Below are 25142 nucleotides of genomic sequence, written 5' to 3' on the forward strand. Positions count from 1 at the left end.
CATTTCTTTGAGGGGCCGAACAGCCCTCCATGTGCTCTCCAGAGGTAGCCTGACTGCCATTAGGTATCGAGATGAGATCCTCAGACGCCTTGTGAGACCATATGCTGGTGCAGTTGGCCCTGGGTTCCTCCTAATGCAAGACAATGCTAGACCTCATGTGGCTGGAGTGTGTCAGCAGTTCCTGCAAGACGAAGGCATTGATGCTATGGACTGGCCCACCCGTTCCCCAGACCTGAATCCAATTGAGCACATCTGGGACATCATGTCTCGCTCCATCCACCAACTTCACGTTGCACCACAGACTGTCCAGGAGTTGGTGGATGCTTTAGTCCAGGTCTGGGAGGAGATCCCTCAGGAGACCATCCGCCACCTCATCAGGAGCATGCACAGGCGTTGTAGGGAGGTCATACAGGCACGTGGAGGCCACACACACTACTGAGCCTCATTTTGACTTGTTTTAAGGACATTACATCAAAGTTGGATCCGCCTGTAGTGTGTTTTTCCACTTTAATTTTGAGTGTGACTCCAAATCCAGACCTCCATGGGTTAAAAAATTTGATTTCCATTTTTTAATTTTTGTGTGATTTTGTTGTCAGCACATTCAACTATGTAAAGAACAAAGTATTTAATTAGAATATTTAATTCATTCAGATCTAGGATGTGTTATTTTAGTGTTCCCTTTATTTTTTTGAGCAGTGTATATATATATATATATATATATATATATATATATATATATATATATAAATAAAACAGTGCTGATTATGCAAAACTGGGGAATGGGCAATAAAGGGATTATCTATCTTTTCCAACAATAACAATTTACAAGTAGACTGTCCCTTTAACTGCTGAGCCATTACCACCCCTGTGCCAGGCTGTTATGTAGTTTTTAGGCTGCTCACATTAAGCGCTACTGGAGGACATTTTTCAGTGAGAAACTCACACTCTTTTTCAGGTATAACCCAGCAGATTAAAACTATACCATTATTTTATGTGTATGTTGCAGGTAAAGTCAGATATTGGGTCATCCTAGTATTACCAGAGTAAAACGGACATTACCCAAGCAGCTGTGGGTAAAGCCCAATGTATGATCATAAATCCCCTCAGAGTGCGAAGTCACTGCATCAAGCATATGTAGCATGCACTGTAATTCCCCCATATTCACTTTCTTTTTTTGCATCCGCCTGGTGGGGTTCAAGGGGGCAAAGCCCCCCCATTGTAAACCTCATACCCCAAGGTTCACTTGGGGTGGATGCCAGAGGATCGGCAGGGCACCTCTTCCTTGAACCCCCCAGGCAGAGGCAAAAGAAATAGTAAAGATAGGGGAATTACAGTACATCAGGCTTTACCCACAGCCGTTTGGGTAATGTCCATTTTACCCAAATAATCCTAGGATTACCCAGATTTCTTACTTTACCCCAAACATATATATCATGACATGTAAGAAACCTGCAACAAAAAGTGTGAAAATGTCTTTATTAAAATTGTAATAAACAAGGTTATAAACAATAGTGTGTTTCCCCCCTAATCTCTATAGCAATAGTATAGTTATGTAACTGATCTGCACATAGGGGCTCCCATAAGCCTCTGCAAATAAATGGACATTTATTCCCAACAGGTGATCACTATTGCCACAATGATCACCTGGCTATTAAAACTACCACGTGTCAGATTTCCCAGTGCGTAGGGCAGTACAAAACTAAATAAGCCCCTGCAATGTGTAAGATTTAGTCAGGTGGGAACGAAGCAAAAGCGTGGAAAATAAATCCACAACAAAATATAGCATTAACCCTCTGGCTACCAAAAAAGAAATCTTAGATAACTTCATATCTGGCTCTGAGCATGGAGACCGTTTGCAGAGTTTCCATTCATCCAATTCACTACATTTAAAAATAAATGATACACAGGACGTTATAACTATTGTTATGTTTATTGTGAAATTGAGTTCTCCAGCATGGTGCAGATAAATAAAAGGTTTAACCCCCCTCTCGCCATTGGGCCCTTTAGAATCAGAGACAATGCCTTGGATGGTCCTGCAGAGACAGCGTGCTACCATGGGGGTGACATTGGCTGTGGATTTTGCAAATAGGACATAACCACGGCAGATATTGATAACCTAGAAAAAAAAGCATATTTAATCACACAGTATTGTAGAGCAACAATTCAATATATGCTCAAACATCTAAAAAATTTAACAAAAATCATGTTATACCATTCAGATGATTAATTATATGCACTATATGTTCATAGTGTAGCCCTGTAATCTAAGACGTTCAGGAGCCTGGTATAAGGTGCATAATGTGTTTCTACACAGTCCTTGTTTTTTTCAAGATTCATTACTAAAAACTTATAATGCCTATTTGCAATGCTAGATGATTTAGCCACTTAACAACCAACTTCATATGGGGTGCGTCCTGCAAAAAAAAATAAAAAAATACGTTGGTCTTTGAAAGCGATCCTGATCGCTTCCAGCCGCTTTCCTGTTGTTGCAGTGATGCCTCGATATTGAGGCATCCTGCAATAACAGTTTTTGGCCATCAGATGCAGAGAGCTCTGTGGCCCTCTCTGCATTGGACATTGGTGGCCGTTGGTGGGAGGCGGGTGGGCGGCCATCAGTGTTTGCAAATGGTCAGAGGGGGGCGGGATCGCAGGGGGAGCCACCAGGAGCGCGCATGGGGGGGGGGTGCGTGTGCGCGCACGGGGCAGAGGAGCGCTGCACCATGGAACGTACCCAGGATGGCGCAAATAAGGTAGGAGGGGAGGGTTAGAGAGCTGTTTGGGGGGGGGGGGGGGGAGATCAGGGAGGTTGGGGGCTATGGGAGGATCCTACACAGCAGAATATGGCTATATATATATATATATATATATATATATATATATATAAATAAAATAAACTTATTTTAGTACTGGCAGACTTTCTGCCAGTACATAAGATGGCGGGGACAATTGTGGGGTGCAGGAGGAAAGCTGTTTGGGAGGCTGATCTCTACACTAAAGCTAAAATTAACCCTGCAAGCTCCCTACATGCTCCCTAATTAACCCCTTCACTGCTGGGCATAATACACGTGTGGTGCACAGCAGCATTTAGCGGCCTTCTAATTGCCAAAAAGCAACGCCAAAGCCATATATGTCTGCTATTTCTGAACAAAGGGTATCCCAGAGAAGCATTTACAACCATTTGTGCCATAATTGTACAAGCTGTTTGTGACGCATTTGGCAGTGAAATGGTGGCATGAAATATACCAAAATGGGCCTATATCAATACTTTGGGTTGTCTTCTAAAAATCTATCTATCTATATATACACACACACACACACACACGTCAAGGGATATTCAGGGATTCCTGAAAGATATCAGTGTTCCAATGTAACTAGCGCTAATTTTGAAAAAAAGTGGTTTGGAAATAGCAAAGTGCTACTTGTATTTATTGCCCTATAGCTTGCAAAGAACATGTAAACATTGGGTATTTCTAAACTCAGGACAAAATTTTGAAACTATTTAGCATGGGTGTTTTTTGGTGGTTGTAGATGTGTAACAGATTTTGGGGGTCAAAGTTAGAAAAAGTGTGTGTTTTTTCCACCATATTGTATAAAAAAAAATATTAAATTTTTTATAGTTCCTATTACTCTGTAGTTAGGATATTCAGCTATACTAGGCTGTGTTTGATACTTTGTAATTATGACTGTTGTACAGGGATACATTCTTTTATTGCTGTGTCACATAGAAACTTTTCAATGATATAAGATTATTAATAAAGATTTTTTGTTTTGAAATTTCAGAGTGCTGAATTCCCTTTCTTTCTAAAGAGGATATATATACACACACACACATATATATAATTTTTGGACACTTTTTTGGGGCTCACTTTCAGGATAATCCACTCATCATATTTTTTTATACATTGCCTGGACATATATTGGGACACACCTTTAAATACAGTGTTTGGACACAATCATTTGGACGTTATTTTTGTACCATTTTTTCCTTTATTTCATTGGGATCCCTCCGATTTATGCTTTTATGTTTTGTATTTTTTATTGACAGACAGAGCAAGTAATTTTAAACAACTTTACAATTTACTTCTATTATCTAATTTGCTTCAGTCTCTTGGTATCCTTTGTTGAAAAGAATACCTAAGTAGACTCAGGAGCAGCAATGTATTACTAGGAGCTAGTAGCTGATTTATGAGTGCACTTATATTTCTTGTCATCATTTGTTTAGCTAGCTCCCAGTAGTGTGTTGCTGGTCCTTCAAAAAAGGATACCAAGAGAATGAAACAAATTGGAAAGTTGTTTAAAATTGTATGTTCTATATAAATCATGAAAGAAATGTTTTTTGTTTCATATCCCTTTAATATTACAATTAAAGGGATAGGAAAGTCAAAATTAAACTTGCAAGATTCAGATAGAACATGTAATTTTAAAAGACTATTAAATGTGCTTTATTCTCTTGGTATCCCTTGTTGAAAAATACACACTTATCATACACTAGTGAGAGGTAGTTGCCGATTGGGGCCTGCACACATTTGTCTCTTGCGATTGGCTAACTAGATGTTTTCAGCTAGCTGCCAGTAGTGCAATGCTGTTCCTTCAGCAAAGGATAACAAGAGAATGAAACAGATTTGATAATAGAAGTAAATTGGAAAGTTGTTTAAAATTGTATGTTCTATTTCAACCATGAAAGAAAAAGTTAGGGTTTCCTGTCCCTTTAAAGGGACATAAAATTGCAAACAAAATGCCTGAATGCATTACACCATTTTCTTTATTGTTTTTGCACTGTTGCCTGCATACAACTATGTGTTTAACCCCTGCAAAGTTTAAATCCGCTCTAAAGCAGCAATGTACTACTGGGACACATCTTAATACATTTGGTGGACAAACTGAAATAATCATATGTTTGTAGCCACAAAACACCAGTTAGCTTCCAATAGTATATTGATGCTCTTAGCATTTTACATGTTTTTCAACAAAGGATTCCAAAAGACTGAAGTAAATTTGATAATAGAAGTCAATTGAAAAGTCTGTTGAAATTACATCCTTTATCTGAACCATGAATGTTTAAGTTTGACTTTCACGGCCCTTTAATTTATTTTACATTAAATGTGATATCCAGGTGTTAATCTAATACAACTATATAAAACGCACACTCAACATCTCCTTTCCCCCCCCCAGATGACTTACATAAAGCTGCTCATCATTTGCTTGGTGTCTTCTGAGCTTCGTGAGTTTGCAAAACTGATGAAAGAGCAATATACAGCAATCCATGCACACCATTTTAACTGAAAGAGAGAGAATTGAAAAACGTAAGCTCAGAAAAACCTTAAAGGGAAATTAAACACTAAATACATGCTAGATAGAATGATGCATTCAAAGAAAAGATTAGTCCATGACTAACATGTAGATGTATTTTTTAAAGTTTCATTAGTTGTTTAAAAAGTGACACAATAAGTGTAAAGTTTTAGTGTCTATAAAACACTGGGAGCTGCCATGTTGTAACTTATGTTACCTTCTCTGCTGTGGCCAATTAGGGTCAGTTATAAATAGGGCACTAGAGTGTGCAGCCAATGGTTGTGCTGGATTTAACAGTGTTCTGCACTTCTATTTGTAACAGGAACTGAAAAGCTCACAATTTCAGAATGGAATTGCAGGCACAGAGGACAAAATAAATAATGAAATTGCAGAGTTGTTTTATTTTATACAATTTATCATTTTATATTACCATCTCAATGTGTTTAATGTCCCTTTAAGGGCCAGATTACAAGTTAAGTGCAAAATATTGCTTCCACAAAAGAGATATTTGCGCTCAACTGAGTAATACCAGCACACACAAATGTGCACTGGTATTATAAATCAGATGCAATATGAATGCAACCTTGTGTTTGCATTGCACGGAAGCATTGCGCTTACAACAGCGTGCATAGGCTGCAATGGGAGCCTCGTTCTCATGCCGTCATACACGGTATGAGAAGTAGCAAAGGGGGTAAGTCGCGCAGCGATGGGCAGCAAATATATATATCTATCTATATATATAGTAAAGCAGGTATGAATCCCACGGACGGACTCCGTGTTGTAGCCAGGATCCAAATAAAGCAGGCACACAGGTTTTTTCATAAACACTCCGGTTTATTGGAAATGTTGTTTACCAAACGTTTCGGCTCAAACACGAGCCTTTGTCAATGGTGTACAAAACCAAATGTGTACACCATTGACAAAGGCTCGTGTTTGAGCCGAAACGTTTGGTAAACAACATTTCCAATAAACCGGAGTGTTTATGAAAAAACCTGTGTGCCTGCTTTATTTGGATCCTGGCTACAACACGGAGCCCGTCCGTGGGATTCATACCTACTTTACTGTTTGTTTCTCCCTAGTGAGAGCACCAGGTAGCTGATCTATTCGTGAGTGCCGTTCACCCCTGCTACTATATATATATATATATATATATATATATATATATATATATATATATATATATATATATGTGTGTTTATATGTATATACACATATTAACACAAATATATACGTATAAAAGCATATACATATATATTTACAGAAATAACAGTCCCCATAGACCGCAATGTAAAGGCACTTTTCAGTGCAAATTGTTTTCTAACACCCCACACCCATCACTTCTAAACTATAACTGCTTTTAGCAGTTATTTAAAAAAAATAAAAGATGCTTTTTTTTTTTTTTAAAAACCAAAAAACACTTTACTTTGGGGGCAATTGGGGGACATTTAGAAAATTAACCAGAGATCTGATCGCAAGCTCGTGGTAGCAATAAACAGCCACTTGTGATGGATGGTTACTTGTAAACTAGCCCTTCATTTTAGATGAAACAATGTTTGTCAGCTATGTTCTTTTGAAACATGTAACAGGCAACATTAACAGCAGTGTTCGTGGTTAACTGTCAGTGTTTAGACACTAGGTAATATATAGTTAGGCTGTGAGCACTAGAGATTACAGATATTGGAAGTAAGTCCCACTGTGGTGTAAAGTAAGCTATTGAGTGTGACTTTGTTCACAGGATCAATGCTCCAAATACAAACCACACGACCTTCTGTCTCTTTACCCTTCAATCTGTAGTTTGTAAGCGTCATCCTCCTCCTGTATTCATTTGTTTTGTATCTGTATTTTTACTACAAATTCATGCCAACTCTTGTAGTAAGGTCAATAATGCAGAAGATACCCAAGTGAAACACAATTAGTTATTCCTTTTGCATATCAGAAAATATGTATGTTAAAGGGACAGCAAAGGTTAAATTAAACTTTCATGATTTGGATAGAGCATGCAACTTTCCAATTTACTTCTAATATGAAATGTGTTTTGTTGTATTAGTATCCTTTGTTGTAGAAAATATCGAGGTAGGTTCAGGAAGAGCAAGCCACTGCTGCAAGCTGATGATTGGTGGCTGCACACCCCAAGGCAGAACACTGTGCTATCTCATCGCAGAAATTGTGTCTGCAGAAAGACCAGCCGTGACAGTTAAAAAAAAAAAAAAAAATTTGCCTGAAAGTGTCACTGTTCCGTTATATCTCAGTGTAAATATTTACTACATTCCTCTCTTTTCAATTTCCCCCCCATCCTGAACTCCAGTGCGATACAGGGTAACAGCATTCTCCCCAACTGTCCCGATTTTCGCCGGACAGTCCCGATTTGTTTTAAATTTTTTTAATTCTATTGGCCCCATACTCAGAAGCAGCTGGCTTTTCTCTCCCAGGGTTAGATACCTGTTAGATTCCCTGTTGAAAAGGAATGGTGTGTGGGTTAAGCAGGAGTAAGAAGGCTGTATACCCCCGGACCTCAGGTAATGGTGACCTCTAACCTACCTCTGGTAGTGATGACGTCTAACCCCTGGTGATAATACTAGCATGCCTTCAGTTTTATACAATGAGCAGTGCTAACACCAGGGTAACGAACAGTGGCAGCCTCAGACTGCAAGCTAATGTGCTTGCCAACCCCAGGACCCCATACAATTAATTACAGATACCCATATATGATGTAGTGTGTGTATCTGCATGTATAAGTGTAAGCTATGTAGTGTGTGTGTGTGTGTGTGTGTATCTGTATGTATAAGTGTGTGTGTGTGTCTGAATGTATAAGTGTATGCTATGTGTGCATATATATATATATATATATGTAAGCTATGTAGTGTGTGTATCTGTATGTATAAGTATGTTATGTAGTGTGTGTAAATCTGCGTGTGTGTATCTGCTTGAATAAGTGTGTGTGTGTGTGTGTGTGTGTGTGTATCTGCATGTATAAGTGTATGCTATGTAGTGTGCATGTATATATGTAAGCTATGTAGTGTGTGTATCTGCATGTATAAGTATGTTATGTAGTGTGTGTATATCTGCGTGTGTGTATCTGCTTGAATAAGTGTATGCTATGTAGTGAGTGTGTGTGTGTATCTGCATGTATAAGTGTATGATGTGTAGAGTGTGTGTGTCTGTATGTATAAGTGTATGTTATGTAGTGTGTGCGTGTGTGTATCTGCATGTATAAGTGTATGCTATGTAGTGTGTGTGTGTGTCTGTATTTATGTATAAGTGTATGTTATGTAGTGTGTGCGTATCTGCATGTATAAGTGTATGTTATGTAGTGTGTGCGTATCTGCATGTATAAGTGTATGGTGTGTGTGTGTGTGTGTCTACATGTATAAATGTAAGCTATGTAGTGTGTGTGTGTGTGTGTGTGTGTGTGTGTGTGTGTGTGTCTGTTGGCGCTTTACAAATACCTGATAATAATAATAATAATAATAATATCTGCATGTATAAGTATGTTATGGTGTGTGTGTGTGTGTGTGTGTGTGTATCTGCCTGTATAAGTGTATGCTATGTAGTGTGTGTGTCTGCTTGTATAAGTGTATGCTATGTAGTGTGTGTGTGTGTGTGTGTGTGTATCTGCATGCATAAGTGTATGTTATGTAGTGTGTGTGTCTGCATCTATTAGTATATGCTGTGTGTGTGTGTGTATCTGCATGTATAAGTGTATGCTATGTAGTGTGTGTGTGTGTGTATCTGCATGCATAAGTGTATGCTATGTAGTGTGTGTGTGTATATCTGCATGCATAAGTGTATGTTATGTAGTGTGTGTGTCTGCATCTATAAGTATATGCTATGTAGTGTGTGTGTGTGTGTGTATCTGCATGTATAAGTGTATGCTATGTAGTGTGTGTCTGCATGTATAAGTGTATGCTATGTAGTGCGTGCGCATGTATAAGTGTATGCTATGTAGTGAGTGTGTATCTGCCTGTGTAAGTGTAAGCTATGTAGTGTGTGTTTCTGTGTATTTGAGTGTGTGTACATGTATATGTGTAGCTTGTGTTACTGTGCATTTTTGCTGACTTTAAAGGCCAGAATCTAGAATATTAATGGGGAATGCAGAGAGCAGTTTTAAAGAATATATGATTAAATGTCCAATTAAGATAAAAATATTTAGCACTGTCTCTGCAAAGGCTAATTAAATACAGAGCTCACATAGCTATACCAGTGGTTTGAGCTTGTGTTTGATTTGCTGCCTAAGAGTATTAAAAGATATGACTTTATTTAGAAATATATATATATATATATATATATATATATATATATATATATATATATATATATATATATATATATATATATATATATATATATATATATATATATAAAACTTTGGTCTTATGTTTGTTTGTTTTTTTTAAGCCGCTGTCTGACCCTCTTTTGAAATGTTGGGAGGTATGTAACAGCACACTGCAGAAAAGGTAGGTCAGGGCTTAACCAATTTATTCTAGGAGCCAACCAATATACTTAGGAGCCAGATTTAGTTATTTAATAAATGTGTGTGTATATAGAGATAGAGAGAGAGAGAGAAAACAAAAGACTTGCACTCTCTGGGTCTTTCAAACGCCAATTTTACTGTGACCGTGTAGTAACGTTTCGGGGATAATGTATCCCCTTCCTCAGACTCATGTGTTACAAAGTGAATTACATTTATAGCAAACAATTAATAACTCCACCCCCAATTAGACCAGTAAAACCGCCAAACAGCAGTTGTCATGGTAACCACTGAGTCATAACAACAACAAGAAACATTAAACAGTGATCAGCTTAAAACGTCTGAGCCATAATCAGTGCAAACTATACAATATTCTTATTAGTGACTCTTAGATTAAGGGAGAGGGCTGAAGGAGCATAGATTCAGAGCAAGGAGGACAGCACAGTTCTAAAAAGACAATGTGCTGTCCTCCTTGCTCTGAATCTATGCTCCTTCAGCCCTAGTCACTAATGAGAATATTGTTTATTTTGCACTGATTATGGCTCAGACGTTTTAAGCTGATCACTGTTTAATGTTTTTTGTTGTTGTTATGACTCCGTGGTTACCATGACAACTGCTGTTTGGCGGTTTTTCTGGTCTAATTGGGGGGTGGGGTTATTAATTGTTTGCTATAAATGTAATTCACTTTGTAACACATGTGTCTGAGGAAGGGGATACATTATCCCCGAAACGTTACTACACGGTCACAGTAAAATTGGCGTTTGAAAAACCCAGAGAGTGCAAGTCTTTTGTTTACTTATATTACACTTCACTAGCACCCTGGTAGTTGGACTTAAAGTGAAGGTAAAGTTACCTTGACACTGATACAGAATCCAATTATTTTTTAAAAATGAATGGGACTTTCATTCATGATTTTTTACATTATTACTTCAAAAGCCTTTATTTTATATTTAAAATCCTTTTTTGCCGATTTTCACAATCATCCCGCTCTGTATTTTTTTTTTTTATTTCTGGTCACGTTTTTAGAGCAACCAGTTGAATTTCTGGCCGTTAGGTGCCCGTGACCCGACGTCATCCGCCCACTTGCTATACTGCGCATGCGCTAGAGTCTATTTCTCCATCAAAGACTACACCGGGCGTTCTAGTTTCGCGCATGCGTACTGTTTCTGCTTAAGGCCAGTTAATGTTGGTTGAAGGGAGATGGGTGCGCTTAGAATCGCGCATGCGCAGTTAGATTGCTCATCGTGAACGCGCTCCTGCTGTTACGTATAGAGACGGGTAGGAGCACTCTATACGTAACAGCACATTACAAACCGGATGTAGAGGTTGGGAGGAGTTATGGACAGAACGGTAGGGAAAAATATAGTAAAAAAAAAAAGACAAATATAATTTTTTTTCTAAAATAAAGTTAGCGATTAGCATATTCTATGTTCAAGGAATACATAGATATATTCAAATTACATAAACTTTACCTTCACTTTAAGTGAGAGTGCACTCCTCTGCTATTCTATATATAGGGTGTGCATGACTAATATTTTTACAATCGACTAATCGAAATCGAAAGCACCCCCTCTTGCCAGAAAATAGGTAATAAAATGTGAAATATTTTTAATGTAATTGTAAAATGTTCTTTTTTTTAATTTACTTTTAAAACCTAGTCAAAACAACCCCAATATGTGAACAAAAAACTGCAAAGCGCGTCCATGCAAGTTTTTATTTAACAAAAACATCAACTCATATTAGCTATCAGAGTCAACGTTGTTTCAGCACACACAGTGTCACATTGCCATTGTCTTACTGTAAAAGCTGCAATGGATGTATGTTGCTGTCCTATTTCTTTCTCTGTCGCTACAATGCAGATGGGTGTTTGTTTTTTAGGTGGCTTAACATGGAAGTCGCGGATTTATTTTACTGCAATTGCACGCCGCAAATGTTGCACTTAACTGCCTTTTCATGTAGTTTTTCAAAATATTTCAAAGCAAAATTTGTTTTGTCTACTACGAGTACAAAATAACACGTCATCATAACTGCCGCCAAGTGAGACAATACGCAATCGGTAGTAGGCTTAGGCTACGGGCTGGTAGGCTGGCTACAGGCTGTTTTTGACTTTTAAAATATAGCAAAATTTAATATATCAGTAATTGACTAATGCCATACTAGTCGAACAATGAGAGACCGATCGACTAATTGATTAGTCGACTAGTCTAACTCAGCCCTTTTTCTGTTCCCCCAAGTGAGTACAGCCCTAAGTGGAAATGTCCAAATTGGGCCCAAAGAGTCAATATTTTGTGCGTCCATTATTTTCCAGCACCGCCTTAACCCTCTTGGGTATGGAGTTCACCAGAGCTTTACAGGTTGCCACTGGAGTCCTCTTTTACTCCTCCATGACGACATCACTGAGCTGGTGAATGTTAAGAGACCTTGCGCTCCCCCACCTTCTGTTTGAGAATGCCCCACAGATGCTCAATAGGGTTTAGGTCTGGAGACATGCTTGGCCAGTCCATCACCTTTACCCTCAGCTTTTTTAGCAAGGCAGTGGTCGTCTTGGAGGTGCGTTTGGGGTTGTTATGTTGGAATACTGCCCTGCGGCCCAGTCTCCAAAGGGAGGGGATCATGCTCTGCTTCAGTATGTCACGGTTAACATTTCATCCACCCAGGGTGCTTCCATGGTATTCATAGTAGTAAAGAATAGGGATGCATTTGCCAGGATTTCCAAAGTTACCTTTAATGTGAGGTAACTTTGGAAATCCTGGCGAGTGCATCCCCATTCTTTAATATATATATATATATATATATATACATATACATACATACATATATATATATACATATATATATATATATATACATACATATATATATATATATATATATATATATATACATACATATATATATATACATACATATATATATACATACATATATATATATATACATATATATATACATACATACATATATATACATATATATATACATACATACATATATATATATATATACATATATATATACATACATATATATATATATATATATATACATACATATATATACATACATACATATATATATATATATATATATATATATATATATATATATATATATATATATATATATATATATATACATATACACACACACAAAACACGGAAGGGAACTGCACTCTCATACTGGACCGGGTACACATCCCATGACCCTGCAACATGCTCAGCCCTGGGTGCCACTGGCACTCACAGGAAGCTGTGCTGCTCCCAGAGTCACAGGCAATTAACCCCAGTCAGGTCTGGGTGGAAGAACCATAGGGAAAATTACAAAACAAATAAATACAACACACAGAGAAAACCCAGCACTCACTTACAAGCTCTCAGCTAAGATTTAGTGCCATCCTTTAGGAAGCATATAGTATACATCAGCAGTATAAGCATGGAGCAGGAGCCCCTCCAAAAAAGCATATAGACCCCAGCAGCAGACATCAGCGAGGCTGTATATGAACTTGTCCTCATGCACACTGAGTAAGGGCAAAGAATGCAGCAACACTGGCTCCTCAGAGACATTGCAGAAAATGTTTCACCAAAAACAAAAAAAATATCTCATTGCAGAAAATGAAAAAAAAGTTCTGCCTCTGGGGCTGCACATATACATCTTGTCATTGGCTCACTAGATGTGTTCAGCTAGCTCCCAATAGTGCATTACTGCTCCTACGTTTTCCACAAAGAATATCAACAGAACAAAGCAAATTTGATAACCTAAGTCAATTGGAAAGTTGTTTTAGCTGAATCATAAAAGTTTAAATTTGACTTTACTGCTCACATTTAAATGTACAAGGACCACTCGTATCACAGAATTAAAAGAACAGTAAAGTCAAAATTAAACTTATGATTCATCATAGAGCATGTAATTTTAAACAACTTTCCAATGTACTGCTAGTATCTAATTTACTTTGTTCTCTTTGTTGACTAGCAATGTACTACCGAGAGCTGGCTGTTGATTGTGGCTGCACATATATTCCTCTTGTCATTGGTTCACCTAGTATTTAACTAGCTCCCAGCAGTCCATTGCTGCTATTTAACAAAGGATATCAAGAGAGTAAAGCAATTTTGATAACAGGGAAATTGTTTAAAATGGCATGGTCTATTTGAATTATAAAAGAAAACAATTTGGGTATTATGTCCCTTTAAAGGGACATAATACCCATATACTTAATCACTTGAAAGTGATGCAGCATAACTGTAAAAAGATGACAAGTAAATATCACCTGAACATCTCTATGTAAAAAAGGAAGACTTTTTTTTTACCACTAAATTACTTCAGCTCCCAATAGAAAGTGCTCTTGTCAGCTGCATGTTGAAAAAAAGAAGAAAAAAAGAAAAAAAAACAACAGCCAATCAGCTTCAACAGTGCTGATGTCACGAGATTTCATAGTAAACTTCCTTCAACTGGAGGAAAATAACATGGAGTGTGCCTGCACATGCCAGATGCATGCTCCCTTGCAAGTCCCAGGACTAGTATCCTGATTACCCGCTTAAAGTCCCTTTACAACAGGATGCAGCTACTGGGGACATTTTGAGTTAACACATCTTCATTTTTTTATGGAGATGTTTAGGTGATATTTTCTAGTCTGCTTCTTAAAGCTATGCTGTATCGTTTTCAAATTGTGTCTCTTTAACACATCATTACAAGATTATATACATTAGCTCCCCCTAGATATATATATATATAGAGAGAGAGAGAGAGAGAGAGAGAGAGAGAGAGAGAGAGAGAGAGAGAGAGAGAGAGAGAGAGAGAGAGAGAGAGAGAGAGAGAGAGAGAGAGAGAGAGAGAGAGAGAGAGAGAGAGAGAGAGAGAGAGAGAGAGAGAGAGAGAGAGAGAGAGAGAGAGAGAGAGAGAGAGAGAGAGAGAGAGAGAGAGAGAGAGAGAGAGAGAGAGAGAGAGAGAGAGAGAGAGAGAGAGAGAGAGAGAGAGAGAGAGAGAGAGAGAGAGAGAGAGAGAGAGAGAGAGAGAGAGAGAGAGAGAGAGAGAGAGAGAGAGAGAGAGAGAGAGAGAGAGAGAGAGAGAGAGAGAGAGAGAGAGAGAGAGAGAGAGAGAGAGAGAGAGAGAGAGAGAGAGAGAGAGAGAGAGAGAGAGAGAGAGAGAGAGAGAGAGAGAGAGAGAGAGAGAGAGAGAGAGAGAGAGAGAGAGAGAGAGAGAGAGAGAGAGAGAGAGAGAGAGAGAGAGAGAGAGAGAGAGAGAGAGAGAGAGAGAGAGAGAGAGAGAGAGAGAGAGAGAGAGAGAGAGAGAGAGAGAGAGAGAGAGAGAGAGATATATATATATATATATATATATACACACACACATATATACATATACACACAACAGTATTTGAGGATCAGGATCCGGTGTTAATCCTATATAATCTTCAAAAATAAGCAGGCACTAAGAGATACTTCAAACACCTTTAATGTATTATAAAAAAAGCCTTGGTCACATGAAAGCACACAACACGTATCGTTATGGGCTTTTTTTTTTATAACAGATCCTCAAATACTGTTCTCTTGGATGTTTATAGCAGTGCACAGAGTGGTTAGTAATGTTGTTGAGTGCTGATCTTTCTGTGTGTGTGTGTGTGTGTGTGTGTGTGTGTGTGTGTGTGTGTGTGTGTATGTGTGTGTGTATGTGTGTGTATGTATATAAATCCAATTTGAAGTCTAATCTGGTCAATCACCGCTTGGGGAGGCATATTTTTGCTATTCATAAAGGGACACTAACCTGGGTTATGCTTGCTTATTGGTTTGCTAAATGTAGCCACCAATAAGCAAGCACTATCCAGGGTGCTGAACCTAAAATGAGCTGGCTCCTAAACTTGAAATTCTTCCTTTTTAAATAAAGATAGCAAGGAGTAAATTAGAAAGTTGCTTAAAATTGCATGCTCTTTCTGAATCATTAAAGAAAAAAAAATTGGGTTTAGTATTAGTATCCCTTTAAGAAATAAATATAAAAAAAAAAATAATAATATAATATATATAAGTTTGTAAAAATAAATGATATATATATATATAAGTTTGTAAAAATAAATGTATGTATATATATATATATATATATATATATATATATATATATATATATATATATATATATATATATATATATATATATATATATATATATATATATATATATATATAATCCAGTCAGATATATATATAATTTTTTTTTTTTTTCTTACAAACTTTATTTGTGCAGTTTAATAAAAAGTTTGTTAGAATTTTGAAAATTCTGCCTGCCTTTTGATGGATGAATATTGCCGGCACCCTAGTAGATGCCTGAATAGGTGAGATTGCATTTCTGTGGAGAAATTATATATACATACACACAGTTGTATGCAAAAGTTTAGGCACCCCTGACAATTTCCATGATTTTCATTTATAAATAATTGGGTATTTGGATCAGCAATTTCATTTTGATCTATCAAATAACTGAAGGACACAGTAATATTTCAGTAGTGAAATGAGGTTTATTGGATTAACAGAAAATGTGCAATATGCATCAAAACAAAATTAAACAGGTGCATAAATTTGGGCACCCTTGTCATCTTGTTGATTTGAATACCTGTAACTAACTAGCACTGATTAATTGGGACACACAATTGGTTTGTTGAGCCCATTAAGCCTTGAACTTCATAGACAGGTGCATCGAATCATGAGAAAAGGTATTTAAGGTGGCCAATTGCAAGTTGTTGTTCTCTTTGACTCTCCTCTGAAGAGTGGCAACATGGGGGCCTCAAAACAACTCTCAAATTACCTGAAAACAAAGATTGTTCAACATTATGGTTTAGGGGAAGGCTACAAAAAGCTATAGCAGAGATTTAAAGGGACACTGAACCCAATTTTTTTCTTTTGAGATTAAGAGAGCATGCAATTTTAAACAACTTTCTAATTTACTCCTATTATCAATTTTTCTTTGTTCTCTTGCTTTCTTTATTTGAAAAAGAAGGCATCTAAGCTATTTTTTGGTTTAGAACCATGGAAAGCACTTCTTTATTGGTAGGTGAATTTACCCACCAATCAGCAAGAATACAGTGTGTTAACCAAAAATGGTCCGGCATCTAAACTTACATTCTTGCATTTCAATAAAGATACCAAGAGAATGAAAAGAATTTGATAATAGGAGTAAATTAGAAAGTTGCTTAAAATTGCATGCTCTATCTGAATCATGATAGAAAAAAATTCAGCGCACTTTGCACAAAGAGAAGCTGTATGGGAGAGTGATGCGGAAGAAGCCTTTTCTGCACACACACCACAGAGTCGCTTGAGGTATGCAAACGCACATTTGGACAAGCCAGCTTCATTTTGGAAGAAGGTGCTGTGGACTAATGAAACAAAGATTGAGTTATTTGGTCATAACAAGGGGCGTTATGCATGGCGGCAAAAGAAAACAGCGTTCCAAGACAAACACTTGCTACCCACAGTAAAATTTGGTGGATGTACCATCATGCTGTGGTGCTGTGTGGCCAGTGCCGGTACTGGGAATCTTGTTAAAGTTGAGGGTCGCATGGATTCCACTCAATATCAGCAGATACTTGAGAATAATGTTGAGGAATCAATCACAACGTTGAAGTTACACCGGGGTTGGATATTTTAACAAGACAACGACCCAAAACTCTGCTCAAAATCTACTCTGGCATTTATGCAGAGGAACAAGTAAAATTTTCTGGAATGGCCATCCCAGTCCCCAGACCTGAACATCATTGTAAATCTGTGGGGTGATTTGAAGCGGGCTGTCCATGCTCGGCAACCATCAAACCTAACTGAACTGGAAATATTTTGCAAGGAGGAATAGTCCAAAATACCTTCATCCAGACACTCATTACAGGATATAGGAAGCGTCTAGAGGCTGTTAGAGGCTCTACTAAATATTGATGCAATATTTCTGTTGTGGTGCCCAAATTTATGCCCCTGTCTAATTTAGTTTGGATGCATATTGCACATTTTCTGTTAACCAATAAACCCCATTTCACTACTGAAATATTACTGTGTCCTTCAGTTATTTTATAGATCAAAATGAAATTGCTGATCCAAACACCCAATTATTTATAAATGAGAATCATGGAAATTGTCAGGGGTGCCTAAACTTTTGCATTAGCGGATTTTGTAAAACTGCAATCCATCGGTACCTGAGCTGGTGCACAGAATATTTATCATCATCATCAGGTATTTGTAGAGCGCCAACAGATTCCGCAGCACTATAAGCATAGGCGGTATGCAAGATAACATTTACAGTGATCAAATGGGTAGAGGGCCCTGCCGAGACTTGCACTGTTGTAGTTGGTGCTTATGAAGGTGAACTACAAACAGCTGGGCTCATAGGCTTACATGCTAAGGGATTCAAGGGGATAGCAACGGAGATAGGAAGGTTAGTGTAGATTAAATGCATCCCTGAATAGTAGAATCTTTATGGAGCGCTTGAAGCTTTCAAAACTAGGGGAGTCTCTTGTGGAGTGAGAGAAAGAGTTCCACAAGATGGGAGCCAGTCTGGAGAAGTTTTGTAAACAGTTATGTGAGGAGGTAACAAGAGTGGAGGAGAGTAGGAGGTCATGAGCGAAGCGAAGGGGACGGGAGGGAGAGTATCTGGAGACAAGGTCTGAGATCTAGGGGGGGAGCAGTGCAGTTGAGGGCTTTGTATGTCAGAGTGAGAATGTTGTGTTTAATCCTGGAGGCAAGAGGAAGCCAGTGAAGGTATTGGCAGAGAGGTGCGGCAGATGAAGAGCGATGTGTAAGGAAGATGAGCCTGGCAGAGGCATTCATTATGGATTGTAAAGGAGCTAGGCGGCAGCTATCGAGACCAGAGAGGATGGAGTTGCAGTAGTCGAGGCGGGAAAGGATGAGAGAGTGGATTAAAATCTTAGTTGTGTCTTGTGTAAGGAAATGTCTAATTTTAGAGATGCTTTTAAGGTGGAAACGGCAGGCTTTAGCCAAGGACTGAATGGGAGGAGTGAAAGAAAGATCTGAGTCAAGTGTGATCCCAAGACATCAGGCATGTGGGGTTGGGGTAATGATGGAGTTATCAAAAGTTATAGAGAAATGGGGGGTGTAGATTTTGGAAGGGGGGAAAATAAGGAGCTCAGTTTTGGAGAGATTTAGCTTGAGGTAGTGAGAGGACATCCAAGATTATATGAGAGAGATAGTGACACGGGTTAGCAAGGAAGGAGATAGGTCTGGTGCAGAGAGGTAGATTTGGGTGTCGTCGGCATACAAATGATATTGAAACCAGTGGGACTTTATTAAGGAACCTAATGATGATGTGTAGATTGAGAAGAGAAGGGGACAGAGCCTTGCGGTACCCCAACAGGTAACAGGGCAGCGGATGCCCTAGAGAAGGCTACTCTAAAGGTATGGTTAGACAGATAGGAAGAGAACCACAAGAGAGCTGTGTTGCAGATGCCGAAGGATTGGAGGATTTGGAGCAAAAAAAAAAAAAAAAAAGAGGGTGGTCGTCATTATCAAAGGCTGCAGACAGATCAAGGAGGATAAGCAGAGAGAAGTGGCCTTTGGGTTTTGCTGTAAGTAGGTAGTTGGTAACCTTAACAATTGCTGTTTCTGTGGAGTGAAGGGGGCAAAATCTAGATTGCAGTGGGTCAAAAAGGGAGTTTAAGGAAATGGGATAGACATGCATATACTAGCTTTTCAAGAAGCTTTGAGGCAAGAGGGAGTAGGGAAATAGGGCGGTAGTTGGATGGAGAGAAGGTTTTTTGAGGATAGGTGTGACCAGTGCATGTTTAAGAGATGAGGTAAATACACCAGTGCTGAGGGAGAGGTTGAAGATGCGTGCGAGTATAGGGGTAAGGGTAGAAGTGAGGGAGAGGAGTAGCTGTGAGGGGATGGGGGGGGGGGGATAGGTAGTGAGAGGACAGTATAAAGTACAGAAACATCTTCCTCTTTAACAGGGGCAAAAAGCTGCATGTATGGCTATGTGAGTTTTGGATGATTGTGAGCTTTTGAGGGGGTGGGAGACCGGTAATGTGTTGAGATCGGATTTAATTTCTGATGTAGAGTCGATTTTGTTGTTGAAGTAGCTGGCAAAATCTTGAGCTGAGAGAGAAGTTGTAGTAGGAGGTGGGGGTGGGCGGAGAAGAGTATTGAATGTGGAGAACATGTCACGCTGCTCCTCTGCTCTGCTATGGCCGTTTCCACAGACACAGGCACTCCTCTTGTTGCTAGGGATACGGCAGTGTAACTGCAGCACAGTGATGACATCACCGCCTGCCCTGTCTTCCCTATGTAAAGGCCTCAGTCTCTCTCACCTGTGCCCAAGTATAGGTGTTACTTCTTGTGCTCCTGGGTGCTGTATATCTGAATGCTGAATTGCTGTATTGATTCACTGTTGCCGAACTCGGCCTGTTTTGACTACTCTGCTTGCCTTAACCCCTGAATTGCTGGACTGCTTAACTGTTGATGAACTCTGCCAGCCTGACCATTCTATTGGTTTATCCCTGAACCGTTATATTGCTAGATATCCTTTTGTTGCCGACTCCTGCCTGTTCCCGGTCCATCTATTGGTTTACCCCTAAACTGCCATACCGCTGGATTACCTACCTGTTGCCGCTGAGTACTGTTTACCTCATTTTACAAACTCTCTCTCTGCTCTGGGATATTTCCTATCATTCCACTTGACGCTGGGATAAGAAGACTACTGGCCAAGTTTGGTCTGATAGTGGAATATCTCACGAATATTACAGAACAGACATTTTGGGTTTGAAGAAAGAGTAGAGATAAGAGTAGAGAAGTAATGTTGCTTATATAGATTAAAGGGCAGAATAGTAAGAGTTCAATATGAACTTATAGTAAAGAAAGTCAGCTGAGCTCAGAGATCTCCTCCAGTATCGCTCAGCAGTACGGGAACATCTGCGTAGGTACCGTGTCAGAGGAGTATGCCAGGGCGTTGGACGAGTGTATTGTTTCCAAGCTGTGGTATGTGGGGCCAGATTGTCAAGGACCGATGTAAGGGTGGAGTTATAGTGGCAGATAGATTCATCAGGGCAGGAAAAGGAGGGGATGGAAGAGAGGAGAGATTCGATAGAGCTAGCGATCTGTTGCTGAGCTAATGACTTGATTCTTCTGTGAAGTTTGGTGTGAGGGATAGAAGGAGGGAGAGTTGTAGGGAGGTAAGCAATGTTACAAGTGAGGAGATGATGGTCAGAAAGGGGAGTTTGTGAAGTTTGCGATAATGCATCTATAGCTGAAAATCAGATCGAGGGAGTGACCATCTTTGTGAGTGGGAGAGTCAGTTCATTGTGACAGGCCAAAAGAGGAAGTGAGTTGCAGAAGTTGTTTTGCAGAGGAGGCAGTGGGATTGTCAACAGGGAGGCTGAAGTCGCCAAGAATGAGGGCAGGGGTATCTGAGGAAAGGAAATAAGGAAGCCATACAGCAAAGTGATCTAGAAATAGGAGTTGAAGAGTGACTGCAACACATATAGAGAGGGGAGAGAATAAGCAAATCATGTGGGTTTCTAATTACGAAAATGTTATGGAAGAGAAGGGCTGTATTTGTTGAAAGGTGCAACGAGAGGAAAATAAAATACCAACACCACCTCCTTGTCTATTATCAGACCTAGGAGTGTGGCTGAAGTGGAGACCCCCATATGACAGTTAAGCAGAGGAAGCTGTGTCTGAAGGAGAGAGACAGGTTTCTGTGAGAGCCAGAAGATTGAGAGAGTGGGAGATAAAGAGGTCATGGATAGAAGTGAGCATGTTGCAAACAGAGCAAGAGTTCCATAGTGTACAAGTGAAGGGGTGGTGGCTTTAGATGCAAGAGGTATGAATAATGTAGGGTTAAATCAAGGTTATATGCAATTAAGGGGCCTTCCTTGTATATTTAAAATGTGGCTGTATTTTCTATTTGAATTACACATATTGAAGGACAAGCTAGCCCGAAACATTGTTGTTACATATCTTGATACGATTATGGACTAAATAATTTTGTTTAGCTAGGAGTGCTGCTGCATAAAAATTGATATTAAACCCCAAACCTCTCTTTAATGATTCAAACAGAGCATACATATTTAACTCTAGATACTGTTGAAATTCGAGAATTCTATTTTTGTACTCAGCACATTGCAATTTGACTGATGCTAATAATAATGTGACAGCTATAAACATTTAACAATATTTTTACAATGGTGCAGAATTAGGTTTCAAAAGCAAAAAACAGCAATGGTTACAAGTTTGCTCCCTATTTCTACTTTGCCTTATACGCTCACCTTCAACATCAAGCCACACATACTAAATATCATTCCCAAAAGGTTCATATAATCCGGTGTGGGATCATCTAGAGTGGGTGAGTTCTCAGTGGTGGGAGGTTTGTACCTGTGGACATAAACATACTTATTAATATGAAAGTCCCATTATGAAAAGTAGCACAATTAGAGGGTAAACTCCCTCTGTGAACTTTGGAATCAAATTCACGTTGATGTTTAATAATATTCCTAACTCAATTGTTATTCCTTTTTTTGAACTATTGTTTAAAAACCCTATTGACATCATACTCATTTTATTTGATCCACTATTTAAGTGCACCCTTACATCTCCCTTGACCTGTCTTATCCATTGTAACCTTTTCATAGAACTGTCAATTATATGCCCAATTAACTATATCCCGTATGTAACCCTGGTGTTCACGTCTCTGCCACTCGCTTGGCATTGTCACCTCTTTCAGATCCCCAGCAGTCATTTCTCTCATACACAGTCTCTTGCCACAGAAGTTTATTTCCTAACGGTGACACTTAAAGGGACATTAAACACTAAACAAATACTATATAGAATGATGCATTCAAAGAAAAGATTAACCTGAGAATAACATGTAGATGTATTTTTTATAGTTTCGTTATATAAATATTGACAAAATAAGTGTAAGGTTTTAGTGTCTATAAAACTATGGGAGCTGCCATGTTGTAACTTAGGTTACCTGTGGCCAATTAGGGACAGTTTGAAATATGTTACTAGAGTGTGAAGCCAATGGCAGTGTGGAATATAACGGTCTTCTGCACTTCCATTTCCAATAGGAACTGAAAAGCTCACAATTTCAGAATGGAATTGCAGAAAAAGAAGACAAAATAAATAATGAAAGTATATTTTAGAGGGTTTTTTTACATATACAATTTATCATTTTATATTACCATCTCAAAGTGTTTAATGTCCCTTTAAGGTTCCATGTAATCATCCTCAAATATTTACTCCTGCCTGCTCATATCACTGTTTCTGTCAGTTTCCGCTAAAAGTTTACCACTTTACTGCTATGCAACAGACACAGGCTCACACTCAGCAATATAAAGATTTAAAGAGACATTAAACCCATTTTTTTTTCTGTCATGATTCAGATAGAGAATACAAGTTTAAACATCATATCAATTAACTTCTATTATTATCTAATTTGCTTCTTTAGATATCCTTTGTTAAAGAAATATCAATGCACATGGGTGAGCCAATCACAAGGCAAATATGTGCAGCCACCAATCAGAAGCTACTGAGCCTATCTAGATATACTTTTCATGAAAGTATATCAAGATAATGAAGCAAATTAGATAATAGTAAATTAGAAAGTTGTTTAAAATGGTATTCTCTATCTGAATCATGAAAGAAAAAAATGTGGGTTTAATGTCCCTTTAAGGATTTATTACTTTTATGCTTCTTACTGGTTTGTCACATTCCCTAAAACAAACATTCTTACATCAGAAATACATTGCAAATGTATTGCTCTCCGAACTCTACCTACCTCTATTTAGTGACACACACAACACTTTCCCCATACCAATACCAGCACTGCAAACTGCTTGTCTTGTCTTCTTTCAGCACTCACACTTCTTTTCTACCACGTCTCTCTGTCATTATAACCCATCAAGTTTACAAGTCTCTGCCAGGCAGTCAGGTACTCATGTCCCCCTCTTTTATTAGGTACTCATTCATTTTCACTAGCATTATTACTACTTGATCTACTCTCCTTTTTCTTATACTACGTGTCTCTGTTTTGTCTTCTATGTATCTGACAAGGCCACCTGTCACAATCATTAATCAAGCACACTCCTCTCTCTATATATCCGTAAATAGCCTCTACTTTGACCTCTCTTCATCACTAGCCTCTATTTAGTTGGGAATGGTACTCTTCAGACACGAGTCCCACGTTTCAGAGTGCTCACCTCAGCACTTTTCCCGGTCGCCTAGGATCGCTGCCGCCGTTCCCAGTCATCTTTATCTTCTTCTCAGTAACTAGTACTAATACTAAGCAGCTCAACTGCACTTCCGGCTCGGAACTCGAAAGACCGAATAGCCGTAGCTGTAGCAGAGAGGCTGTGATCTAACCCGGAACCGGAAGTGTTTGGAGGTGCATGTGAGTTCTGTTTACAACATGAGATAACTTTAACCTGAGATTTGTGATGCAATATGCAATTGTTACATATAAAGGTACAGTAAAGAGTTTTATACAATAATACACGGAAAGGGTGCACTTTGCTGTAGTTAAAGCGGCTTTCTGATTATCAGGCTCTCTGAACCTTTCTTTCAATGTCTTTCCCTTTTCAAGCACGTTAAGCTCCTGATCTAATAAACATTTTTTTGGCGTTTGGAAAGCTTTGGTCATCACCTGTAAATAATATGTCCATCCCTGTAACAGATGTATCCAAATCCGCTCCCTGAGAATACAATTGTCAAAAATACAATTGTTATAAATGTCATAGTTTTGGTCAAGACAATTGAAGAGATGTAATGTATTAATCCGTTTCTATCTCCAAACAAAAAACATTAATTGTGTGTTCAGCTGCTACAACTATTTTTCCTCCACAGCAAATATACAATAGTTCTCTAAAGGGAAAGTCTACTGAAATGTTTTATTGTTTAAAAACATAGATACAACCTATATTACCCATTCCATAGTTTTGCATAAGCAACACTGTTATATTAATATACAGGGATTTTATTACACTTTGCTTTATTGTGCTTCACAGGTATATATATTTTTAATTGAAGGTTTGTGGCAACCCTGTGTTGACTAAGTCTTATCTGCGCTATTTTTCCAACATATATACATATATAAACACATACATATACACATCACCAGCAAAAGATGACTTACGAAGGCTCAGATGATGGTTAGCATTTTTTTTAGCAATAATGTATTGGTATTTAAAAAAGACGAACATCAGATATAGTGCTTTATAGGGATCTATGGGAGCTGTTGCTATTTGCAACATGCAGTGTATATATGGGTTAGAACGCAAAAGGGGATCGAAATCTCCAGGGATTGTACACATGGATAGCACTCTTAATTCCCAGATAGGTGGAATAATCAACTAAGTTACAAGATGGCGAATATATGGGATAAATTAAAACATAACTTTTATTGGACTTTAAAA

At 38.4% G+C, this 25142-nt stretch overlaps 2 protein-coding genes across 3 annotated transcripts in view; one reads left to right on the forward strand and one right to left on the reverse strand.

The window, feature by feature from the left end:
- Nucleotides 1–1911: 1911 nt before the first annotated feature.
- On the reverse strand, nt 1912–24061 carry WDR83OS (WD repeat domain 83 opposite strand). Its single transcript, XM_053717836.1, has 4 exons — nt 23931–24061; nt 21999–22104; nt 5182–5279; nt 1912–2116 (listed from the first exon to the last, which is right to left on the reverse strand). The coding sequence occupies exons 1-4, from the start codon at nt 23978–23980 to the stop codon at nt 2050–2052; spliced, it is 321 nt and encodes a 106-aa protein (XP_053573811.1). The 5' UTR covers nt 23981–24061; the 3' UTR covers nt 1912–2049.
- Nucleotides 24013–25142, forward strand: part of WDR83 (WD repeat domain 83) — a 108372-nt gene continuing 107242 nt past the window's right edge. The window contains exon 1 of one of the 2 annotated variants that reach the window (XM_053717835.1): nt 24013–24121. The gene's annotated coding sequence lies outside the window, so the exon portion shown is untranslated. Of the gene's footprint in view, nt 24196–25142 lie in introns of both variants that reach the window. The other variant, XM_053717834.1, reaches the window with a different exon arrangement.

The sequence above is a fragment of the Bombina bombina genome, chromosome 6 (assembly GCF_027579735.1).
Source record: "Bombina bombina isolate aBomBom1 chromosome 6, aBomBom1.pri, whole genome shotgun sequence".
NCBI lineage: Eukaryota > Metazoa > Chordata > Amphibia > Anura > Bombinatoridae > Bombina > Bombina bombina.